We start from the raw sequence: 25220 nt of genomic DNA on the forward strand, positions 1-25220 counted from the left end.
TTTATTTATATAATTTAGACGATGACGGAGTGTCGTCATTCGTCAACCAACGGAAAAGCCCCGCGATCGAAGTTCCGTTCCCGCGCAAACCCTGGAACCCTCCAGGAGAGTAGAGTGGGGGCCCACGTGCCAGAGTTACCGGGCTACCGGGCCCCGCGCCCGCGAACCCGGCGAGCTTTCCCCTTCCTCGTGTGCGTCTCCCTCATCTCCGTCTCCTTCTCCGCACCCCGACTCCTAAAAACACTTTTGCGGGCCGCCCCCTGCCCCCGCGCCCTATTCCCACCCGCCGCCACTCCCCCGCGGCGGCCCTGCGCCCCCGATCCGACGGCTCCCGCGCGCGCCACGTCGCCGTCGTCTTCCTCCCCCCCAACCCACCACTATTTACCCCAGCGCCTCGTCGCCCCTCCCCTCATCACAACTTGCCCCCCACCTTTCCCGTCCCGTCCTCTCGCTCGCCGCCGCGCGCGCCCGCGCGCTAGGGTTAGGGTTTCGTCGCATCCCGGCCGCTCCGCTTCTCCCCGCGTGGGGCTCGTTCCGGTGAGTGAGCTTCGCTTCGCTCCGCTCCGCTCCTTGTGTACTACTGCGCCCCCCTGCTTGATTCCTTCCTTCCTTCCTGTTGCTGGGAGGCAGTGGATTGGGGGCTAGGGTTTTAACTGCTTTGGCTTTGTTGCGGTGTTTTCTTTTTTGGCGTAGGTGGGAGGCAGGCCATGGCGATCGTGAGGACTGGAGCCGGCGTCCGGCTCCCTAGGCTTGACGGCGGCGAGGAGGCCTCGCCTGATGCCACGGAGGACGATGAGGAGGAGGAATCGCAGTCGCGGGCCACGCCGTCGCAGGAGTCTGAGGCCGACGGCTTCTCCGCCGGCGGCGAGGACGACGACGAGGACAACGGTGGCGGCGGCGGAGGCGAGGAGCCGGAGGAGGTGGAGGAGGAGGAAGAGGAGGATGAGCTCGAGGAAGAGGAAGAGGACGAGGGGGACTCGGGGATGGGCTCCGACGAGCTGGACGTCGCGGAGCTTGGCGAGCCCGGCGCCGAGATGTGCCAGGTCGGGGACCAGAGTGTGGCCGTGCCGCTGGAGCTCTACGACCTCGCCGGCCTTGGCGACGTGCTCTCGCTCGATGCCTGGAACACCCTGCTCAGCGAGGACGAGCGGCTGCGCCTCGCCGCCTTGCTGCCCGACATGGACCAGGAGACCTTTGCGCGCACGCTCGTCGAGCTCCTCGCGGGGCAGAACTTCCACTTTGGGAGCCCCCTTGCCGCCCTCTTTGAGCGCCTCAAGGGTGGGCTCTGCGACCCGAGGGTCAATCTGTACCGCCGCGGCACCCGCTTCGCGGAGCGGCGCAAGCATTACTACTGGCTGCAGAGCTACCACAACTCCATGGTGCGCGGGCTCCGGGAGATCAAGAATTGCTGGAAGGGCCGCGAGGGATACAGCCTTGATGAGAGGCTGAGGATGTTGGACACAATGAAGGCACAGCAGCAGCAGCAGCAGCAGAGAAAAGCTCTAGATTCGGCGAGACGGGCTGGATCAGAGACTGATTCCGAGAGCAGGGGGTCTGGGGAACAGGTCTTAGCTCGGTTCAAGCATGATAAGAGTGGACAGAAGAAGGCAGGGAAGTTAGTGAAAGAGAAGTCGAAGGGGCTGCTGCGAGTGGGCACACCCAAAGGAGTGGATGAGGAGTACATGGGGGGGTCTGGCCACGATGCTGTGGTGGCACTCTCTGAGCTTTCTCGTCAAGATAATAATGCATATGGGTATGATTCGGGCGTGCATAGAGGGAAACATCACAGGAGCATAGACGGCCTTTACTCGGATGACCTAGGATATGAAAGGGATTCGTCAAGATCTCGGTTTCCGAGGCTGCTGCCCAAGCCAGTGAAGAAGAAGGAAGTGACTACGAGCTATGATGGCAATCTGTATGGAAATAACTACAGTGATAACCATACTGCCTCTCCTTACTACTATGGCAGGAATCCCAGTGCTAATCAGGGAGTCACCTTAGCAGCAGCATATGATCCTCCATATTTTGACACAAGAAGGAATGCAAGGTACTCAGAGAGAGACTGGGTACAAGGTGGAAAAGGTGTGCACACTAATAAAGCTCAAATGGGTGATGAGATGAACTGGCCATCTGGTACCCACACTGGTAACTTAGATGACTGGCAGATGGGGCAGTCTGCGGGTGATTACAGGAGCAGGAAAGATCAAGCTGGTTATGGCCTGAAGGTTAAGTCGTATAAAAGTATTGAGCAACAGGTTAATGATGCCCGTGTTGGTTCTGACCCTAGAAGCAAGATATCACAGGCGAAGATGGCAGGTAAATCCAGTACACAACTAGATAGGACTGGCCAGAAGCACTCCAGGAGCAATGCTGTCTATGCTCAAAGTGAGGAGACAGAATCTGATTCATCGGAAAAGTTTGAAGATGGCGGCGAAGTGCATTATCTCGAACGGAAGACAGAGCGTCACCATTCTGGGTATCATAAACCAGCACATGGTGCCAAAAAGTCAAACAAGCTTCCTAAAGTGGCAAAAATGAACTATCCTACTGCTGATGCAGATTTAGAACCCTCCCAGAGCAAAGGGTTCAAAGGGAAGGTTTCAGAGACTGGTTATTTACGTGATGTGGATGTGATGATGACAGAACAGATTAGTGATGTCATAAAACCTCCTGCAGCAAGTGGTGAAAGGAAACGGAAAGGGGTGGCAAATCTGGACATGCATGTTTATGATAACTCCGATCTGCATGAAGTCAATGAAAATGCAAATGACTCATCCAGGTTGGTGGAGAATGAAAAGCTTGCTAGTAGATCAGGTTATGCAGTCCAAGATTCTAATGGTGATCATGGTGGTACTGAAAGAATCAGCTCTAGCTCCAAAAAAGCAAAAGGAAGAGTCGAAGTTCCTAGCCTGGATGAGCATGGTGAGCATTTGTCATCTGGCCCAAAGGTTGTTGAGAACATTGGTGGATCCAAGAAGAAAAGCAAAAAGAAGCCAGAGAGCAGCACCACAGATGCAGTTATTTTAGCAGAACCAGCTGCTGCTGTACCTGAAAATAATGTGGTAGCTCCAGAGCCTGAGAAGCCTGAGAAGGTTGAGAAGCCCAAGAAGAAGTATGTACCGATAACACCAACGATCCATACTGGTTTTTCGTTCTCTGTTGTACATCTATTAACTGCCGTAAAGAAGGCTATGGTCACTCCTACTGAGGATACTCCAGCCACAGTGAAGCAACCAGATGGAGAGGACAAAAAATGGTTCAACAGTGAAGAACGCAGCAAAACGCCTCACCAAGAACAAAGTACAACAGATCAAGCTGAACAGGTCCTTGAGGGTGCAAATGCCAGTGCTGCAGAACATGAGGGTGCAAATGCCAGTGCTGCAGAGCAAACTGTACCAATCAATGCACCGGCGCTTACTGTTCAAGAGATCGTCAATCGAATTAGAGCAAATCCTGGAGATCCTAGGATACTTGAAACACAGGAGCCCCTCCAGGATTTAGTTCGAGGAGTATTGAAAGTACTTTCATCTAGAACAGCTCCTCTAGGTGCAAAGGGCTGGAAAGCATTAGTTGCCTATGAGAAGTCAAACAAAAGTTGGTTCTGGGTTGGTCCAGCACCTTCTATTTCATCATATGATGACCCTGATGAAGAAACTTCTGCTGAAGCATGGAGTATACCGCACAAGATGCTTGTTAAGTTGGTTGATGCATTTTCTAATTGGCTGAAAAGTGGCCAGGAAACCCTTAAGCAGATAGGTTCCCTTCCATCACCTCCACCACCAAATCCTGCAAACTTGGATTTGAAGGAAAGGTTCAAGGAGCTTAAAGCACAGAAAAGTCTGAACACAATAAGCCCAAGCTCAGATGAAGCAAGGGCATATTTCCAGCGTGAGGAATTTTTGAGGTACTCAATACCTGATAGAGCATTTTGCTATACTGCTGCTGATGGGGAGAAGTCTATAGTTGCTCCCTTGAGAAGAGGAGGTGGAAAGCCAACAGCGAAAGCGAGGGGTCACCCCATGCTCTTACCTGATCGACCGCCACATGTCACTATCCTCTGTCTTGTAAGGGATGCTGCGTCTAGGTTGCCTGCAAGAACTGGAACTAGAGCCGATGTCTGCACACTACTCAGGGATTCACAATACCTAAACCATGAAGAAGCCAATAAAGAGGCTGCAATTAATCAAGTTGTCAGTGGAGCTCTGGATCGTTTGCATTATGAACGTGACCCTTGTGTGCTATATGATAATGACAAAAAATTGTGGACCTATCTGCACAGGGGCAGGGAGGAGGAAGATTTTGAGGATGATGGCACATCATCTACAAAGAAATGGAAGAGACCAAGGAGGGATATCTCTGATCTTGCAGAGTCAGGTGCAGCAAACGATGATATTGATGACGATGGCACTGGCACCCCTTCAGCATGCAATGCAAAAAAACAAAAGACAGACCATGGAGATACATTGTCAGGAGAAGCTAACGACGAGGGAAATCATCCTACTCAAAATCCTTCTTCTGGTGGCCTGGAAGGTGATCCTGATCTTAATGCTGTTCCATCATCAAAAAATTATGAAGAATCAGGTGGAGTTGTTTACATTGATGCAACACCAGATGATGGTGGCTCGACTTCAATAGATGCAAAACCAGGCAGCAGGGCTGATGACAGTACAGCAAGTTGGCAGTCACTCCCAGAACAGAACAAAACCAATACGGCGCTTCCTGAGAACACCAGCATGGATGCCACCTCACCATGAATAAGAACATATCACGGTTCAATCAGCTAGAAATGTGTTGAAGGGGTCAGCATAGGTAATTTCTGCAGAAACTATATTTCATCTGTGTCGTTCTTATTTTGCTACAGTTGGCTAGTATTAGGAGAAATTGTTTCATTCTTAGTGTTATTTCTCTTTCCCTCTAAGCTGCAGTAATGTAAAATAGAAATGCTAAGATGGATTTTCAGCACAGCTCAGTCTGTTTTATAGTGAAATCGTCATGTTATACTTTCTGCAGGATTATATTGTCATCTTATAGTTCTTATGTGCTTACTGCTTTCTTTTGACATGTGATTACCATAGTGTGGCCTTGTGGTTCTATTTTTTTGTAAATAGGCAACTTTCTTTCAGATGTTGATTACAGATTGTTTTTGAAAGAGTGAGACTATTCTAATAATGCACTGCTTGAATTTTATGATTTCATTCATGAAGTTAGCACCAAGGCAGTTTTCTTTTGTCAGTAATATATATATCTGGTACCCAGCTGCTCAGTCCGTGCTTAGTTATAGTCAGGATGCTGTAGCCCCACTTCATTTTAGGATATCTATATATACTCTAATTCATCATATAGTTCTGCTTGGAGCAGTTTCAGGGGCAGCTGACCATGAGTATTCATGCCCCAGTCATAGATCACGTGGTTCCCTGCAAATAGATGTTTATGTATTTCAAATGATAATTACAAATAGCTCATGATACTAGATATCAAACGAGGAAACGCCTTTTCCAGTAGCATTCATCCTTGTTCAGCAAATATTCGGAATTTCTGATAACCACACTTGTTTTCTAACCATTGGATAACACAAACCCTGCTGTCCCTTTATCCGTGAACCCCATTGTGACGGCTACTTGTTTGTTTTGCAGGATAGAAGACGGGCATTCATTTTCTTGTTGCTATTATACATATATATATGCACCTGTGACACCATAGCAGAAACTGCTGTACGAGGCTTTGACTCTGCCAAAACCAATCTTTTGTAGTTGAGATAGCTTGTACATTCTTGCCATAATTTAAATGGGCTCCTGTAGTTTGCCTTTTTTTTCCCCTAGTGGTGCTGCTGCTGCAGCCGTAGCAGCTGTGACACACTTCTAATCTTAAAGTTATTATTAGGCATTTTATGTGTTATATGTGTGTTCACGTTTGGATGATGAAATGAAATGTCTGTCGATAATGGATGATTCCTTCCGTTTAGAGGCTGCTGCTACCGTGAATTTTGGTGTCTGATGCTTTGTTACGAATGCCGCCTGCCTACTTTAATGTCCTTAAGCCAAGCAGCCACAGGCACAGCCATCTGATGAGTGTAGTGTAAAGGTTAATAACAGCTAACAGGTGCTAGTGTAATAAATAAATCGTGATAAAGTTTACAATTATGTATAAAAGGTCAATGTAGCATTTATACGTTTCACCATTTACACATTTTTTTGGTTAGTATCACGGCAACCATACTACTGTATTGACTAACGCCATCTGGAACTTACACGTATCCTAAAACAAGAGTTGACAAATAACTGACGAACCTTGAGGACAAAACACTAGGGCTTTGGGGATGTTCCCCGATGACTCAGACGGTAGAGTGAAACTGTTTTTTCCATGGCGGCTTCGTTGAAAATGTGGGCAACAACTATGGCGTCGGCATCCTCACCGATTTGACGATATGAAGACTTATTTTCGGAGGCGACAGACGGAGATAGTGTCGCCGTTATGGTTTCTTCATTTTATCGTGGTTAGATTTGGTCACGATAAAGGACTAGGGAGAATAAATTTCACATCAGTCTTTCTCATTCTTCAGTGGCAGAAAAAAGAAGACACCATAAAGAAGTTTCTCAACTTCGCCTACATGAATGTTAGCCATTATTCATTAGGCATTTTGCCAAGTGTTTGTCTGTGTGGTCATCCATACTACAAAACGTCATACAAATTTGGTTTTGAGATTTGGAGCTATTTACAGCTTAGGTATAATTTAGATGTTTTTTTTCTGGATATTTATATAATCCAGAGTGCTTGTAACGTATTCATGTATCCAACTAATATCTAATATAATTTTTCTTTCGTCGCAAAAAGAAAAACGCTAGGGCTTCAGGGCAGACATGCTGACTACACCCGGTGGACACCAGCATATATTACAACAGATTCAATGATGCATGCGATAGCAGGTATATATTGACTCACTAGTCACTATACAAGTAGACCACCCTAAGAACAAACAAACATCAACCAAACAAATAGCAGTTAACCGATACCACTATCAACACCAATATGGAAAAAGGTAATCTAAACACATGCCTTTCTTCTTCCTCTTTTTCTTTTTACAAGCTTTTGGTAAATCTAATTTCTTCCTATGAGAGGAATTCTTGAATCCATGACTGTTGGTTCCTGAGCTGTCTCTGACAAATGTCTTGTGTCTCCATTTGCCTGCTTCCAGCTCCCCCTCGACTCCCGGAACGACTTGAGAAGCTCGTCATAGTCTGGGGTTCGCAACTCCTCTATTGACTCCACACTTGGCAGGTCGATCTGCCTTCTCCTTGGCGTCGAACACGAGGGTTCATCCACCTGTTCAATTTCAAGGTGCAGTGGCGAGTTCATCAGTCAGAAATAAAAGAGCACATGCATTATCTTGACATGTTTTAGCCTTTTCATGACTGCTCACCAGATACTCTTCCTCAAGGCATTTCCCAGCGTTTTCACTGATCTCCACAACCTTGTGGTGATGCTCCCCCTTCAGCTCCCTCATTTCCCCATGGCACGGCGTAAGAATCGCACCAATGTTTGCGCATGCGTCATGGTCAAGCTTCAGCGAGCCTGAAATGACAGGAATGTGTCGTAAGAAAAGGGAATTGTTCATTCTATGCTATGCACTTAGGTAAGCCCAAGTTTCAGAGTGTGGTCTTACTGTCAATTGAAGAAAGGAGAGCCTTGTTTGCAACATCTATATCTTCAAGAGTTGACGATGCTGCAGATGACAATTTGGAACGCAGTACTTGGTTGGCCTCTGTTCCAGTCCTGTTATACACACAAGCGCTTTAGCACATACTGGTAGCCTACCATTCATCAACAGAGAAATTTTTTATCACCCATGTCAATTCCTATTCTGATACCTGACTATAGAATCTACAGATTCCACATTTCCTTTGCCAAGGCTGAATAGAGAATCCTCTGCATTCTTCCATTGTTGTGCACCCATGGTAGTCTTCGCCTTGCTGCAATAATTTCAAAATGAAGGTCAAATTTCAGAACATCCACGTTTTGGACCAGAAGGAACCACCATCACATGAATACACGATGCTGCACTGACCATTCTACAAGCACTTCGGCCAAGCAAGACCTTCCACTGTCAACTGCAGTGGTATCCTCAATATAATTCTTCTCGGTTTCTTCCATGTAAAAGCCCCACTTTTCCCGCACGGATGAGGTGAAGTCCTGGGCTGTCGAAATTTCTTTCTGTAGGTGACTTGTTCTGTTTACGGCGCTCTCTCGAAGGCTGCCTACTGCTGTTTGGACCTACAATACATGGTCATGATGAACAGTGCGTAGCAGTGGTATGACCGTTAAGGTCATCTATCCATGAGAACATTACTTCTTTTTATAGCACATCAATTACTTGATTACATTAATCAGATGCGTACAAAACAAAATTTAAACTACTGAAACAATTGAAAATCCTTACCAGCTTCTTCTTTCGTGCATTGGAACTTGCAAGCATCTCCGCCACCTTCTCGAGAAGTTGTTTTTCTTCATTAGCTGCACACTCCTGTTAAAAAAAATAAATTATGCTATGTTGTGAGATCATTACAGTAAAACTGCATAAAATTTGTGCAATAAGCACCTCAAATTTCCTTTCAAGGTCAACAAGTTGTTGATCTTGCACGCTTTGTGTGTCTTCCAAAATACTGGTGAGCTTAGATGCATGAACATCTAGCGAGTGGAAGAAACCAGCAGTGATCTTTGAGATGGAACGTGATGCTTCCACAGCTCTCAGGTGTCCCTGCACCCAGCAACAAAAGTTACAACACAAAGCAGCTTAGGAGAACAGCAAATGATTTTATGCTTCGACAAGATGCAGACCTCCCTCTGCTTCTTTGCAAAATGGGCTAGTCTCTCTTCTTGTTTCGATAGGCTGCACTGAAGCTCATTTAACAAGCTATCTGCTTCCGAAGCAATTCCTCCGAAACACTTGAAACAGAAATAAGCAATCAGAAATGTTGCAAAATCCATTGCATTCACATTAGGCCAACTGAAATGAACTTACTTTCTCAAGGGCTGATGTATGTGATTGTATTTGTGAATTTAATCTCTCAAATGTTGTCTGCGAATTCATGTCAATTTCACCCGCTAAATCATCCAAAGCAGTGATACCAGAACCATGCAAGACTTTGAGCTTTTGTACACTCTTTCTTAGCCCTTGTGCAGCCTAAACATGGATAACTGATACATATCAATAAATACTCTTGCATAGCATTTCAGACAAAACTAAGGCAGTGAAAAACTTAAGAGACTGAATTACCTCATCTTTTGAAGACACGAAGGATTGCATATCATGTTCCATTTCATTAAGGTGGTCCTCCTGTTGCATGACAGAACTGGATACAGTTTTATGTAAGGCATCTAGCTGATGAGTCAGTTGAAACCTAAATCTCTGCACTATCGATCTGTTCCCATCTTCTATCCTGTCTTTGCGCTCTGCAAGTAGTGAAGAATAGTGCCCACTGAAGTGAGACCAAGTCCAAAACAGTCACAGAAAAGGGGTGATCCGGTTAAGATCCCTGGTATTAAGAAAAATAGTTAAGATCCCTAACCTATTTTGGAGAATAGCCCAGAAACATCTGCTGCTGCATTTTCTAACTCCGCACGAAGGTTATATGCACAATCCACTAGTGATTTTTCTGTGGAGAAAACAAAAGTACTTGTTATTGGATGAATGGCAAAACCAATAAACAAGAATAGGACTGATTAATTGAAACCAAGCATTGAGGAACCAAGAACCCCCTGAAAGGTTATAAATTTAATATCAACTGAATAGTTAAATTTACAAAAAAGAACACAGAAAATGTGCAGAATATGATAAGCCTCAAGTCTTGCATGATTAATGATCACAACAAACCTGATTTCAGAAGATTAAATATGACATATTCCTTTTCTTTAATAGTAGACTTTGCTTCATTGTATTTTTCTTCTAGATCATGCAGAGCACTCCTGGTGTCCTCCAGATCTTTCTACAATAAAAAACAAGACTGAACTGATAAGTAACATACTTGCTAAGATTGTAAAATCACATGACTCAGACTGGAAGGATACCTGAGTCTTTCCAAGTTTTTCACCCAACTCTGCACTCAGACGTTGTTCAGCATCATAAAGCTCTTTTAGTTCAACCAATTGCTGATCACACATTCAGCAAAAAAAATCACATCTCAGCCATTACTAACACAATCATTTGTTTTCAAATTCTTAAGACAACTAACCTTATCCCTAGCCTCCAAATCAGCACCCAGTCGTTCAATTTTCTCTGTCATGGCCTAAGTGACAAAGATAATTTGAAATATGAAATGATGATACACAAAATAAAGCTATGCTCAGTTTATCTGAACAATATCAAATATGGGTTAAATAAAAAAAATCAAATATGGGTTTATTTGAAAATCAAGATAAACCTTTTTCTCAGCTTCTTCTTGGAGGTAGCGCTCTCTTGGAATATAGATACCATTCTTCTCTCTTGCAGCAAAAACCTCTGGAGACATACAGGAGACCAGATGAATACAAGATGTGTGATCCTTACCATTCCAAGTTACAAAAATTAGCAAGAAGAACCTTGTTTGAGGCGGTCAATTTCATAGTACAAGTCCTTGATCATAGCAGACTTCATCATCCTTTGATTTACCTGAATTTTACATTAGGCCAAGTTAGCCTACAGCAATCAATTGTGAACTTTGTACTATCTGAAATAACGAAAGGTCATGACTGATTCATCCAAACAAATAAAAAAAAGAATAAATAAAACCTCTGGTTTGTTCTTGATATTTTTTGCACGGTGTGCATAATCAAGTGTGCTCAATGTCTCTTCCAAGCAATACACTGAAGGTGATATTGTAGCAATAATACAAGTCTTTGTTTTCCCTCCCAATGAATCTCTCAGCAATCTTGTCAGTTTACTATCTCTGAAATAAATAGATACACAAATCGTCATTGAGCAATGTGTTACTAAAATCAAAGCTGCAAAGGGCCTTTCCTTAGGGTTTACCTGTATGGGACATGTCCAGAGTGCTCTACTAGAGCATTAATAACACGACCAAGTGTGAGCAAACTCTTGTTGATCTCTCCAGCCTCTCTCGCTCTGCCCTGCAATGTAAATTCAATATTAAAGTACTTTATTAAATGACAAAGATCAGAGAGAAGCATTTGATCTTTTTTTTTATCTGTAGTTGGACATTTTAGAAGTTACTCACATCTCTAGCTCCTGAGCGTGATATATTTTCTGAACCAGCTAGATCGACAAGATTAAGCTTCCCAATTTTGATCATCTCCTCACCCTCATGAGTGAGTTCCTTAATGTGAATTGTGATTGAGAATATAGAGTGTGACCTACTACTTTGCTTGTTCAGCAATGTTTCTGCAGTACGCCTCTTTGCAGAACCCTTGTCAAGAATCTTGTAGATTTCGCCAGCTGAGTACACGACTTCTTCTTCAAGTCCTCTAACAAAAACAAACCCCTTTCCATCTTCCATAAGGGCAATAGGTTTTTTCGTCTTGTCTTCAGGAACAGGGAATTTCGGTTCTTCAGGTGCCAACAGATCAGTGATTTCTTCATTGTAAAGCTCAAGAAAGGTGACTTTCATGCTATATTCTGCGCACTGAGACTCGAGAATGTCAAATATTTGCCTTACAGCCCTTGGGATAACACCAGCATCAGTTGGAAGTTCACCATTCTAGACATTGGAAGAACCAGTTAAGAATTTAAATGCAGATCCAAACTACACCTTCAGACTATATATGCATAACAAAATATTTACCTTGGTCTTTCTAGTCCCACCTCCCTCCATTGTGTAAGTTTTCCCGGTACCAGTTTGCCCATAGGCAAAAATAGTGCAATTATAACCTTCAAGGACCTCATATACTATCGGCGAGATGGATTGCTCAAACAAATCTTTCTGCTTGGATGATGGGCCAAAAACCTACTCAAAATGAAATAGTTTACTAAATCCGAGTCAAAACACACAGACATGAAGTAAACAAGACTAGGTAAATTCGAAGCATGAAAGAAACAATTAAATAATTGCTCAACAGAAAGTGACAGTACAAGGTGATCTAATACCTTATCAAATGCAAATGTACGATCAATCTGCTTATTGGCAATAATTTGAGTGGCGGCAACTTCCCGGCGACGCTCATTGCACGAAATAACGACAGGAGTGTTCGACTTTGTTTCTTCATCACTCAAGGGCCTGAATGAACGAAATCACACATTGTGATAACAAAAACAAAGTTAGAAGGAACTTTTAAGCTTGAACTACTGAGCCCTCTCCACCTGCATCTTAGAATGACTTGCACATTGACTCCTTTCTCCCTGTCACCTTTTGAGATGGTGTTACTATTGGTGTTTGTGCTGCCATTGGCGTCCCCGGATCTCAATTCTCTTCCAGACTTCTCTGTCGACCTTGGCGATGGCGACGGAGGGTAATTCTTCTTGTCCATCTCCAATTCCTCTGAACAACAGCCCCGCCAATATCAAATTCTGTGTTGAAGCTTAATTCTTGAAATGCAGTTGCCAAATCCTCCAACAGCTGAACTCAAAATAAAGCCCGACAACTAGCAGCTGGCGTATCAGAATAAAAGACAGACAATTCGATGTCGCCTAGATCAGACGAGCAGCATGAAGAGCCAAATAAATGCCGGCCACTAGGACCAAATGCAGAACAGACAACAGCATCGAGACAAACGCTGTGCAGATGTAAATCTTGTAGAAACCCCCCAACGAGATCTCCAGTGGAGGAGACCGAAGCAAATTAAGATACAATTGCAGCTGTTTAGCAGATCAAAATGAGATCTTTCGCGCTCTACGGAAGGAAAAAAAATATATGCCCAGAAGATTGGAACCCAAACAGGTAACCAAAGGCAACACGATATCAAGAGACAATCTGCGAGTGCTTCAGAAATCCAATCCGACAAGAACGGATACCCAAAGAAAAATGATATCTGCGGCTGCTTAATTAGCTGCCGAAATCAAGCCGAAAAACCTCAGACAGAGCATCAAAGTGAGATCTTTCTCGCAGGAAGCCGCATGAAACCCACTCCACAAATATCAATACCAGATGAAGAATAAGATAGAAAAGCAGTGGCTCTAAAAACCACAATCAGAGAGACGAATCAAGAAGCAGGGAGGGAGTACTCACACTATCCCACTCCCACACGCAGGCAGGCAGACCACGGAATCCTAGCACTCAGCAATGCGATCCAAAACGGACCACCTGCTGGAGCCTGGAGTAGGAGGGGTCTAGGACTAGGAGCAGGAGCAGTAGGTAGGGGGCAGCGGCAATGGCGATGGCGAGATCCAGGGAGCAGGCCCCCCGCTGAGCTGCAGCGCGGTGACTTCTAGAACAGCTCGTGGTCTCTATCAATGGCCTCCCTCCCTCCACCTTTTTCCCTTTTATCTTTGCCTTTTGTTTGGAGTTGGAGGCAGCTCAATTCGTAATACTGACGCGCTCGATCTTTCAACCATGTTTGTTTAAGCCGGCAGGCATGAGGGGCCAAAAAAAACAGTGCCCAGTAAAGCCAGTTTTATGCTGCCGTTACAGTAAGATTTCAGTTTAATCTTAAGTTACTGTCTACTCTACTGTTAAAGATGTAATTTAAAGTGCGCTGTTAAAGGATTTTGGTTTCTTGCAGGTGGCGTTTTCTTTCTCTCTATTCACTTAAGCTCGTTGCCTCTGTTTTTTCAAGAATGGGAGTGAGTGAGACATCATCAAAATAACAAAAACTGAAAATTGGGTAAGAATTGGCTGAAATCTCTAAATCATGACGGAAACTGATGTTACTGTTTGCAATTTTTTTTCTCAGGGCCGGGAGTCATCACTTTCTTTTTGTCGCTGGATCGAGCAATTGTCTAGTATTATATTAGCGGTCCTTTTTGGTAGGTGTTGATTGGGTTTGATTATTACGTTGAGTGCTAAGGAGATCTATCCAAATGTACATGTCTTTTGTACTCATTTTTTAATTGAATCGCAGTGGAGTAGATTAGTGTACCGACTCTTCCCAATGAGCTGTTAAGGATCAGCTCTCAGCTTTGCATTTGACCGGGTTTTGATGCGTTTGACCAGGCTAGTCAAGGAAATACCAATACCCTTATTAGGTGGTGATTATTAAACAAAAACAGGTAAAAATCTGTATTTGATTGATGCTGGAAAATCTACATGCATGTCTAGCTTATTCATATCAAGATGGTAAATTGACGAATTATGGTACCAAGTCACGCCCAACGGTGGAAATGTAACATCCAAGGACCATGCCTTTAGGTTTACCGAAAAGAACAAGTTTTCTGTTGATTTGACAGAAATGCAAGATTCATGGGTCCTTTTCAAGTCCCTACTACTGTTCTAGGCCCATGTTTTTGCTTTCTTTCCTTGATATCTTTTAAAGTAATTAATGGCACAAAAGTGATTACTACTACTCAGTAGATATACAGTAAAAAATATTTTTGTTAGAACGTAAAAAAAAAGATGTTGGGATACCTCCCATCCAGTCTCTTGGTTCTTGAATGACCTTGATGGGCCCAAATTCCCAAGTGAAATACTGAAATTCAGCATCTTGAACAAGGTGCCCCCCCCCCGACCCCCAAAAAAAAATAGTGCTACTGTGCTACTGTAGCTCTCCCATTCTAACCAGCTGATGAAGTGATCTGGTAAACCCTAAAGCCTCCAGGATTTGTGCTAATCAGCACCCCACCATCTAAGACTAATTTCAATAGAAGTTTTATTTGCATATAATAGGTTGTCACATAAGTATTTATTATGACATGACAATGTTTGTAAGAATCTTAGACGTGAACTTTATGTAGATGAAACTCTCTTGTCTTGGTTTTCAACTCTAAATGAGCCATATAACTAAATGTCTAAATTTAAAGAATAAAACTATATATAGTGATTGTTTCGTCTGTCTCATTGCATTCTATGTTTTTACACACAACGCATGAAGAAACTCTTCACTAAAAATGGTCGGAAAAAAATCACATTTAGTAATACACTGATACTAGCTGTAACTGTGACTTTTGAGAGTGCAATACTCACTGAAGATTAGCTGGCGAGATCGAGTGAGTTTCCTTTTGGGTGCTTTAGGAGGAGGGGGCACATGAGTCATGGCCCGACGAGCAGAAGACAGTAGGTGGCAGCCACGTGAAGCTTGCATCTGCTGCAATCTTCCTGCCTTTGTTTTGTGTTACAGAATGCCCAGGTCCAAACTGTAGTGTGCCATGACATGATGCTAATTTGGACCCTGCACGCGCCATGTGAATGATGTTTCAGCTCATCCTTTTTCCATGTATACATATATAATTTTATCCTTAGCTAATGGTCGGTGGAAATGTTAACTGTACCTGTACTATTTTTCTAAACTGATCAGCTCCTGTAATCTTGTCTTGATGATGAGCTGCAAAGGTACTGCATGTTTGTTTTACTTGGGAAGCTTTTGTCAGTCGTGTCACTGCAAGAGAATCTAGGTATGTTACATAATATTTTACTACTACTTTGCACAGTATAGTAAAACTGTCCACGCTTATATATGACCATTCAGGACCTACAAAAAATCACTTCTTCATACGAAGAAATTAAGGAGCCTCGCATCATCATTATAACAGTTTGTCTGTTTCTTAGCAATACTACGGATTGTTGAATGAATTGTGTACTCCAATATATACGTATATATGGTACTATCCAATTAATGTGAGCTGCACATAAAACAGTAATCAATTTAATTAATTCCAGAATCCCTGCTGAATTAATTATTATATGTAACTTACACGTACCAGCGACAACAGTTATCAGCTTTGCTTGAGATCAAAGTAAGATGATGCGGATGAGAATGGATGAAGAAGCAGCTTCAGCTAGTACTACGTACACTCATTACCATCAATCAGTCAGTTCCATAATTTGCCAGTGTCCTCGGTACCAGTAGGTCACCAACTCTAACGGTTTCCATTTCTCCTCTGCTGGCTTTATATTATCTATACGTCACATACTATGCTTCAGTCAACTAGTCAACCTTGTTATGCATGCATCTTTATATTAATTATCTGTGTACACCGTATAGCAGGTTCACCAATACACACACAAAATGCTGGAGCTGCAAAAGGAAATCTTGGAGATTAATTTGGTGGTGGCGGGAAAATCTCTATATAGCTTTTAGCTGCGATGTCAACAATGAAGTCGAATTTCTTTCCCTCAAAGAAAAAAAATAATGTCAAATTTCTTGAGAAACAAGCTCTTTCTTTTTTCCTTTTCTTTTTCCTGCTTTGCAGCCATGTTCGCTTGAACTTATTAATACTACTTTCTAGTTATGGAATAGAGTAAATTGCACGATCGGTCTTTAAAGTATTATGTAGTTTTTATCTAGGTCTCCAAACTATGAAATTGCACATCTGACTTCTTAATTTATTTAAGTGACCTCATCTAGGTCCCCAAACTATAAAATCGCACATTTGACTCCCTAATGTATTTAATTGATCTCATCTAGATTCAAAATACACATAAGGAGGGTTAGAAGCTGACATGATCATCCATATGGATATGATTTAAGCACATGACCTCTGATTTAAGCCCATGCGTGCAGCCGCTGGCTCGTCCCTGCTCACCATCACAGCGCCCGCGGCATACAACCTGGTCATGTAGGCGGCAATGGCGGCCGGTTACACGAGTGAGCGTAACACCGGATGATCGCAGGCCAAACCCCTCCCCTCCAATGTCTACCTCACCCCGCTCGGCAACGTAACTGGCCGCCATTGCCGTCTACATGACCAGGTCGTATGCCGTGGGCTCTGTGATGGTGAGCAGGGCGAGCCGGTGGCCGCACGTGTGGGCTTAAATCAGAGGTCATGTGCTTAAATCATATCTATATGGATGACCATGAGAGTTTCTAATCCTCCTTATGTGTATTTTGGATCTAGATGAGATTACTTAAATACATTAGGAAGTTAGACGTGTGATTTTATAGTTTGGGGACCTAGATGAGATCACTTAAATACATTAGGAAGTCAGACATGCGATTTCGTAGTTTGGGGACTTAGATGAAAACCACGTAATACTTCAAGGACCGGTCGTGCAATTTACTCTATGGAATAATATTTTTCTCTCGTAACAAATCAACATCAGTAGTAGTCATATGACATGTGTGCAAATAACCTCCCGACTACCTCAAGGTCTGGGAGGTTGTGTGTGGAGTCTCCTTGCAGCCACTACGGCCCCGCTTCATCTGGAAGTGGTCACTGGATGGCACATACTTGGTATCCTCGACCTACCACGCATTCTTCAGCGGCGCAAAGAAGCTACTAGGAGCCACCGTGCTATGGCGGACCAAGGCGCCACCCAATGTTAAATTGTTCTTTTGGCTTGCGCTTCATCAGAAACTCTGGACTGCCGAACATCGCAAACGACATGGCCTCTAGGACGACGACGCATGCACCCTTTGCGACCAGCACACCAAGATTGCCAGCCACTTGTTCCTAGGATGTGTAGCTGCACGACAGGTCTGGTTCCAAGTCCTCTCACAGCTACGACAACCTGATCTCGCGTCGTTGGGCGATCATGAGCTCGATGATTGGTGGATTATCCAGATACTGCGCATTAATAGGACCACGACGCCGTTGGTTGATAGCCTTCTATTGCTCACCTCGTGGTCTCTATGGAAGGAGAGAAACGCCAGAGTTTTCAGGGCCACGGCGTCCACGGTGCCGGATGTGGTGGTTGCGCTGTTCGTGGAAGGCGCCGAGTGGGCGAGCGCGGGGTTTGCACCGCGGTTGGCCTTACAGAGTATTTGGTCGCGACATTAGGTTGTTTTGTAATACGTTATTTCTGTAACCCAGTAGTGTTAGGTCTGTGCCGAGGCTCCTCGCCTTTACACCTTTTGTGTTGCGTTCTCTTAATGAAAAACGAGCATTAACCCAGTCGTGAAAAAAAAAAACCTCCCGAATTGAACTAACGGCTTGTACAACTGTACTCTGAACAGCAACCTCAAGTCTCAAGTGTCGTCAGATACTCAGATAGGAGTAGAACATAATGGCACCTACCTCTCGCCAAGTCACCATTTTTTTAGTACCAAGAAGTACGTATCAACCGGCCGACCGGAGGTACACACAGCAGTAATTAAGTTTCGTTTTTTTATAATCACACAGCAGTAATTAAGTTTCGTTTTTTAAGAATAACACCGGGGTGATTTTTGTCGTCACACATGTACCGTACTTGTGGATGTGACGGTGGACACGTGTTGGGATTTCACTGGAGAGCCGACACTGTACTGATCGCCCCCGCCAGTCCTGGTCCTGCTTCAAATTTCTTGCTCGCGTCACGTGCATGTGACAACGGCATGCATGATTAAATTCAGTCTACCACTCGTACTAGGTTTTGACCACATTGCCGTCGTAAAGATAATTACTATTGCTACCATAGTACCATGAAGTAGTAATACTATAGTACTAGTATGATACTGCTACCTCGATCGATCTACATATACCTGTATATATATACTACTCCAACCGGACATAAAAGCATACAGTTACAAATTTTTAGTCAAATCTTACTTAAACTACAATCATCAAGGTAATAGATTTAGTTTGAAAATATATATTATATGTGTAGATTTGTACTATACCGGCACAATATATATCTCATGAACTCGAAGGAATTTAGTAATATTTTTGGTCTACTAGAAGATACTAGCTAGTGCAAATATTTTTGGGGGGTTTACTAGCTAATGCAAATATATATATATATATATATATATATATATATATATATATATTGGGGGGGAATACTAGCTAGTGCAGCAAAAATTGTGCAAAAGCTAATTGTGATAAGCTAGTGTTTTTACTCAAGTAAGCATAGAAGTAATAGATGTCGGTAGCAAACCATTGCCAAATCAAACAATGGTTTGTTTAGTTGTTTTCAAGGGCTGGGCAGGCTCTATGGTGCATGTAAAATTGATACTACCCTTGTCCCAAAATATGTGCAGTTTTGTACTACGTCAATAACTCTACCAACACTACTACATAATTTTTTCCGAGGCAAGCAAAAGCAATTTTTCGAGACGGGCATCACAACCGCCTCGGGTTTAAGGTCGCGGTAAATCAACGATTTACCGAGATGAGTTTGATGCCCGCCACGGTTAATAAAATAAAAAAGCCCGTACCCAACCCTAATTGGGCCTGGATCTGCCGCCGTGTGTACCGCCACCACCACTGGCGGGAGCAGGCTGCGCGCACCACTGCTCCTCCCCTCATTGCCGCGCCCGGATCCGCCCTCTTGGCCACTAGAGGTCCGCCATCGCGCCTTCTTGCTTTGAGAGAGAGGGGGGATGACCACCGCCGGCGGCCTCCGCCAGATCCACTTTGCTCGCGCCACCGGCCTCGCCCTCCACTGGATCCGCCTTGCTGGAGCCCGGGTGGAGTTTCTGCTCGCCGAGGTGGAGGCGAACGAGGTCGCCACTGTGGCTCCTTGCTCCGAGGGAGAGAGAGAAGCCGTCGCTGTGGCCCTTGTCATGGCGGTGTAGGGAAGGGGCACCGTCGGCCTCGCGCAGCCCCGCCGCTAGGGCACGCGGTGTAGGAGGAAGGGAAGGAGCTCGTAGCCACCCGAGAGAGAGAGAGAGAGAGAGAGAGAGAGAGAGAGAGTTGAGGAGGGAGAGGGAGTGGGGGAGGTAGCGGTCGAGTGGGGGAGAAGGAAGGGCACGTGCGGTCGGATGAGGGAGAAAGTGAGGGCTTAGGGGTTCATTCTTTGAACATATATACTGTGACACTGTGTTGGGCTAAGATGGGCTGAGGTGGATTTTAAGTGGGCTTGGCCATATTAACCGAGGCGAGCCTTATAAAAGGTCCGCCTTCGAAAATGAAGGTAAAGCCCGCCTCGGTTAATAGATTTTAGAAGACGATTATTTTGTAACTGCCTCTGTAAATCCATTTTACGAGGCGGTTGTTTATAACCGCCTCGGTTAATTCGAGACATTAATCGAGGCGGTTAAGAATCATGCCCGCCTCGGAAACGGAAACGCCTCACAAAAGGTTTTTTTGTAGTAGTGCAATTAATTAATATGAGGTCACCTCGTTCAGTCGTTCTCCATTACACCGTTTAATTAGTAGAACTTGGCAAACAACAAGAGTAACAAGTCTTCCACCTTCACTTCACAAACATCCTAGCCCAAGAGCTAAGAGATGCAAAACAAACATGAACTCTCACTAAGTCTACCTTGATCTTGACTTGCAAATGCTCTCATACCCTTTGCCAAAAGCCTCTCAATATATGTGTAGTTATATCTGAGGGATTCTATCGTTCACACGGGGCAAGGTTGTTAGGATCAGGATCCTATCAGATTCTATAAAAATTTAATTTTATATAACACCCCATCACAAATAATCCGGTTTGCTGACGTATCCATTTCATGACGTGTTTTGGAAGTGGGAGTAGTACAACAACCGGATCGATCTCTCTCTCTCTAGGTGCCAGCAACCATGCATACAACATTTTTTTTGAAACTAAGGCCTTGTTTAGGCTTTGTTTGGTTCTAAATTTTTTTGAAAAAACGACACTGTAACACTTTTGTTTTTATTTGACAAACATTGTCCAATTATAGAGTAACTAGGCTTAAAATATTCGTCTCGCGATTTACAGATGTATAATTAGTTTTTATTTTCATCTATATTTAATGCTCCATGTATGTGCCGTAAGATTCGATGTGACGGGAAATCTTGAAAAGTGTTGGGTTTTTTGGATGAACTAAACAAGGCCTTAGTTGGGGAAAAAAATTGGCTTTAGCTACTGTAACACTTTGCGTTTATATTTGACAATTATTGTCTATGGACTAACTAGGCTTAAAAGATTCGTCTTTCAAATTTTTTTCTATCTATATTTAATGTTCTATGCATGCGTCCAAAGATTCGATGTGACGGAGAATCTTAAATTTTTTAAACTAAATAAGGCCTAAACAAGGCTTTATATATCAAAATTGAACCCTTTCTTGATCCGGATTGATTGGATTACAAATCTTTCCCTTGTTCGACACTAATCAGCAATAATTGGGCCTTTTATCTCTTCTCAAAAACTTTGTTGACATATTAACCTGTGGTGGAACTTGCTCACCCAGATTCAAGTCCCCGACTTGACATGAGAGCTCACATTTTTTTAGATTTATTCTAGGATTTAACGGCGCTATACTTTCAGTGCTGGCGACGTGCCTGTCAACAGCGATACGCCTGTGGTGACTTTGTCAATCTCGAGATTTGCCAGTCCAACTCGGTTCTTCGGAGGTGCTCATAGGGATTGGGTGTGCGTGCGTGCGTTCATAGGGGTGAGTGTGCGCTGAACGTTTGCGTTCTCGCAAAAAAAATTAGACCTTGAAGTTATCTTTTTAATATATCAGATCTTGTGTGACTGCAATGGGTCTCGCAAAAAAAGAGAATAAAGCACACGAATACAAAAATCTAACTGAAAATTTTGGCAAGCATGTTATATAGTAGTCACATGATTCAGTTCGTGTGAAGAAGAGTAATGCATCCATAATCATAGCAGACCAATATATGCAAGGACGTAGATAAATTTCCTGCGTTGTTTAATATAGTAAGGAGAAAATAAGATTCTGTGGCACAAGTGATTAGCTCTTCACCACTAAATATTTCTTTTCGACGAAATTTAGTGGGGGCAATCCTAACAAACTGGTACAGAATTGTTGCCTCTTTACAGAATATTAACTTACTAGAGGAAAAAGATGTCTTTGTGTGGAGCTTGAATGTATATGGAAGCTTTACGGTCAAGTCTATGTATGCTGTGTTAATTAACAATGGGGTTAGAGTGTCACAAGACTTATGGGAAATTAAAATACCTCTGAAAATAAAAATTTTCATGTGGTATCTAAAGAAAGGTGTGATCTTAACTAAGGATAACTTAGTTAGGCGAAACTGGAATGGGGATAGAAAATGTTGCTTCTGTCACTCTCCAGAATCCATACAACATCTTTTTTTAGACTGTGTTTATTCCAAATTCTTATGGCGTGCTGTACATATACTTTTTGGAATTTCACCCCCTAGGACATAAATGACCTTTTTATTAGGTGGTCAAAAGTAGCAACCAAAAAATATAATACATTGTTATTAACTGCAGCATCTGCACTCTGTTGGGCAATTTGGATAACCAGGAACGAGGTGGTTTTTGACAAATGCATACCAAAATCTTTTTTGCAGGTTCTTTTCAGGGGAACGCATTGGCTTCGGCAATGGGCAAGATTGCAACGGCATGACGATCTGCGGGATCAACTGATTACCGCAGGACAACACTTAGAGACATCAGCTCTGCAATTTTTTAGTTTCAATGGATGGTTATCAACAAGACATATTGGTCATGCTTAGTCTGAACCTTATTTTGTTTCGGTTACCCGTTTGGTTGGTTGTAAACCTTGCTTGCAGGCTTGCAGCATGTGAGTTTGCCCTCGGGTAAAACTTTGTAATAATTGGTCTGATTCTATCTGCGGATAGATGAAGCCGGATACGAACTATCCATTATCTAAAAAAAGATAAACAAAGACATTATTGTATCATTGCAGATGGAATCAAAAACTAAAAAGAGAAAGGAGATCCGAAGGACAAGAAAGGGGAATATTCTGTTATAATTTGCTGCTCTTTCAACGTGAGATTGACGTTTTGGAGGGAAGTCGCCGGCCGGTATGGTCGTCGCCATCACATCCACGGCCGTTTCTGCTGGTGGCCACTCAGATTTAGCGCATGCATGCGGAGGCCTGCACCGGAAGAATGAGTAGACCGCATGCAAACAGAAGAGGACAGCCAATAATACAACGCTACTCAACTATATATGCATATAGGTAGGTGGATGCATTCACACGCAAGTAGGGGCTTGGAGCTGTACTCTTTCTCGATCAGCGACTTTCAATTCCTCCCCAGGTTCCTCTCTAGTGCTATATATAGATGCTTCGTATATCCTTTTTGTTTTTTATGTATATGAAAGATCAGAAGAATTTTATGTTACAAGGAAAAAAAAGAAATCATTCAATAGTACTGCTATTTATATCAACTGAACTTCGGAAAGGGAGAAACTGGGGCACAATTGACAAAACGAGTTTCACGACAAGTTGGCATGGAGGGAGGAGGGTTAATGAAGACATTGACCAACGCAAGAGGGCTTTTAGTGTTTTGCAATAAATGAAAATATAATGTTTTGTTTTTCCCCCTTTCTAGCAAAGCAATAGAGGCTTGCGTTGTCAGTGCAAAGAGCGTGTTTGGGAGCTTTTCATTAGGTCCGACTTCTTCGGAGTGGGTTTTGTAAAGTCATGCCAAATGGATAAAATGTAACCGAATTCTGATAATGAATTGTTAACTATTACTTCTCTATTTACACTAGAAGTGGGGAGCTAAAAGAACTCGTTTTCTATCATTCTTTGTTCAGCCACAACTAGAATCACTCTAAAATCACTTTTCACTTATTGCTCTCACTGAAATCGCTCCACTAGAGAATTAAGGAGCGAAGCTCAAAAATTAGGAAATAGAGCCCTACCAAACTGACCCTTTCGTTTAACTTAGTTAAACTCTTGTTAACAATCTATCTTTAACTTAGTTAAACTCTTGTTAACAATCTATCTTTATCTTAGTTTGAAGGTAAAAAAAGCTCCTACCATTTTACATAAAAAATACTACTATCTTCTACTTTTAGTCCTAAAATATAAGTGATTTTCTTTTACAATCACGCTACAACCACATACACACACTTATCCTGTCTATAAATGCACATCCTGAGTCTATGAGCACATCTAAAGACCGAATCAAGGAATTTCATGAAGTTATCATTGACACCTTGTTATTGGCACACACATTGTCACCACTGCAAGAATGATGCCATAAAATCTAAATAAATATAGGAAATTACTAACATCCGCATCGAGTCGACGACTTAATCTGAATGGACATGTTCCATCATGAGAAACCGAATCCACTAAACTGCATTCAATTTGTAAAACATAAGTGATAGTTATGCACGTAGACAACACACACATAATACAGTGGCTATCAACAATCTCTGACTAGAGCAGTGTAACTTTTGCACAATTAGGGTGAGTTTGGTTTGTAGGCAAGCTTTGTCTTGCCTTGCCAACAATATATAAGAGCAATCCTGGCATGCGAGCTAGATTGGCTCTCCTATGTCAATAAAGAAATTTCTTGTGACGAGACTTAAGACTACCAACGAACTCTTCTCATATTCTAGCTCGACAAGGTTTGTGAGAAGTAGCTAGGGAACTAAACAACCCCTTAATTTCACCCTTTAGGCAAAGGCTTCAATGGTTGTCCACCACGACCACCTATTACATCGTGGCGTTCTCACTTAACTTCTCTATCCCAAAAAGACCATACCTCATGTAAAGTATATTTTATAATTAATTTAATGATACTTATTAAATATCATAACACTTTTATATAGAGTTGGTTAAACTTGAAATTATTTCATCATCATCATCATCATCATCATCATCATCATCATCATCATCATCATCATCATCATCATCATCATCATCATCATCATCATCATCATCATCATCATCATCATCATCATCATCACACTATAAAAGAGCGAGTTTTTTTGACAGAGCTCTCCCCTCTCTAATAACCGTTCGATCTAAATGTCGTGTTATATGAGGCCTTCGTCACCCGTGATCTTATATGATGTAAAATGTAAGACTCCTACTAAATCAAGATTCCTTCTAAACTCTAAAAACGGAAAATAATGTCCCCATGCAATCTTGCTTCCTTGAATCAGTCCATACTTACGTTCAATCCCAACCCACATGCATAACTTTTCCGATTTTTTAGTCCAATTCGTTAGCACCATAATACACCTTGCATGAGAATAGTAAATAGATTAATTAGAAAAAGAAAAATATGGATGCACCGCGGTTGCTGTGGATTATTCGAAAAAAAATAATACACATCAAGATGCATCCATGCAACTAATAAATATATTAATTGGAAAAAAGAAAATATGGATACATGCATGCAACTATAATAATTAATGAACTAATTGAGAAAAGTAGAATAATACGAAGGCACATCATACGAATGCATGCAGGCGTATGTACTAGGCCCTGTTTGGTTGGAGGTGTTAAACTTTACCGTTTATTTACGAAGCTAAAATATAGCTAGAGAATAATTTATAGACGAATTTTTTAAACCTAATTAGTCCATGATTGAACACTAATGGCCAAATAAAAACTAA

General features: G+C 42.7%; 2 protein-coding genes and 1 long non-coding RNA gene across 6 annotated transcripts; 2 read left to right on the forward strand and 1 right to left on the reverse strand.

Annotated features, from left to right (window-relative positions):
• LOC8068148 lies at positions 328 to 5961 on the forward strand. Of its 2 annotated transcripts, XR_002447308.1 has the most exons (3): positions 329 to 537; positions 694 to 4809; positions 5634 to 5961. XR_002447308.1 is itself a non-coding variant. In XM_021447069.1 (2 exons), the coding sequence occupies exon 2, from the start codon at positions 708 to 710 to the stop codon at positions 4752 to 4754; it is 4047 nt and encodes a 1348-aa protein (XP_021302744.1). In that variant the 5' UTR covers positions 328 to 537; positions 694 to 707; the 3' UTR covers positions 4755 to 5037. The 2 variants fall into 2 exon arrangements, 1 of the variants encoding a protein (XP_021302744.1); XM_021447069.1 differs by lacking the exon at positions 5634 to 5961 and having other exon boundaries at positions 328 to 537; positions 694 to 5037.
• On the reverse strand, positions 6866 to 13290 carry LOC8071242 (kinesin-like protein KIN-5A). Of its 2 annotated transcripts, none has more exons than XM_002440455.2 (23): positions 13152 to 13290; positions 12287 to 12464; positions 12074 to 12203; positions 11772 to 11933; positions 11208 to 11687; positions 11003 to 11100; positions 10763 to 10919; positions 10573 to 10642; positions 10416 to 10492; positions 10227 to 10280; positions 10063 to 10143; positions 9869 to 9980; positions 9564 to 9650; positions 9272 to 9447; positions 9017 to 9178; positions 8833 to 8940; positions 8594 to 8752; positions 8435 to 8518; positions 8063 to 8268; positions 7866 to 7967; positions 7661 to 7770; positions 7418 to 7569; positions 6866 to 7320 (listed from the first exon to the last, which is right to left on the reverse strand). In XM_002440455.2, the coding sequence occupies exons 2-23, from the start codon at positions 12451 to 12453 to the stop codon at positions 7096 to 7098; spliced, it is 3159 nt and encodes a 1052-aa protein (XP_002440500.1). In that variant the 5' UTR covers positions 12454 to 12464; positions 13152 to 13290; the 3' UTR covers positions 6866 to 7095. The 2 variants fall into 2 exon arrangements, with proteins under 2 accessions (XP_002440500.1, XP_021302745.1); XM_021447070.1 differs by having other exon boundaries at positions 12287 to 12493; positions 13152 to 13289.
• LOC110430096 lies at positions 13163 to 16334 on the forward strand. Of its 2 annotated transcripts, XR_002447310.1 has the most exons (3): positions 13460 to 13552; positions 13645 to 15920; positions 16060 to 16334. It is a non-coding gene; the product is annotated as an uncharacterized LOC110430096 (long non-coding RNA). The 2 variants fall into 2 exon arrangements; XR_002447309.1 differs by having other exon boundaries at positions 13163 to 13552; positions 13645 to 16334.

Source organism: Sorghum bicolor, chromosome 9 (genome assembly GCF_000003195.3).
Source record: "Sorghum bicolor cultivar BTx623 chromosome 9, Sorghum_bicolor_NCBIv3, whole genome shotgun sequence".
NCBI lineage: Eukaryota > Viridiplantae > Streptophyta > Magnoliopsida > Poales > Poaceae > Sorghum > Sorghum bicolor.

What these genes read in the sequence shown, in the direction of transcription:
- LOC8068148 (XM_021447069.1), top strand. Translation starts at nt 708, where the DNA reads ATGGCGATCGTGAGGACTGGAGCCGGCGTCCGGCTCCCTAGGCTTGAC.
- LOC8071242 (XM_002440455.2), bottom strand. Translation starts at nt 12,453, where the DNA reads ATGGACAAGAAGAATTACCCTCCGTCGCCATCGCCAAGGTCGACAGAG. An exon ending in ATTTAATCTTCTGAAATCAG is followed by an intron (nt 9,651 to 9,868) that starts GTTTGTTGTGAT and finishes TTTTCTCCACAG; the next exon opens with AAAAATCACTAGTGGATTGT. An exon ending in GCCTTGAGGAAGAGTATCTG is followed by an intron (nt 7,321 to 7,417) that starts GTGAGCAGTCAT and finishes GAAATTGAACAG; the next exon opens with GTGGATGAACCCTCGTGTTC.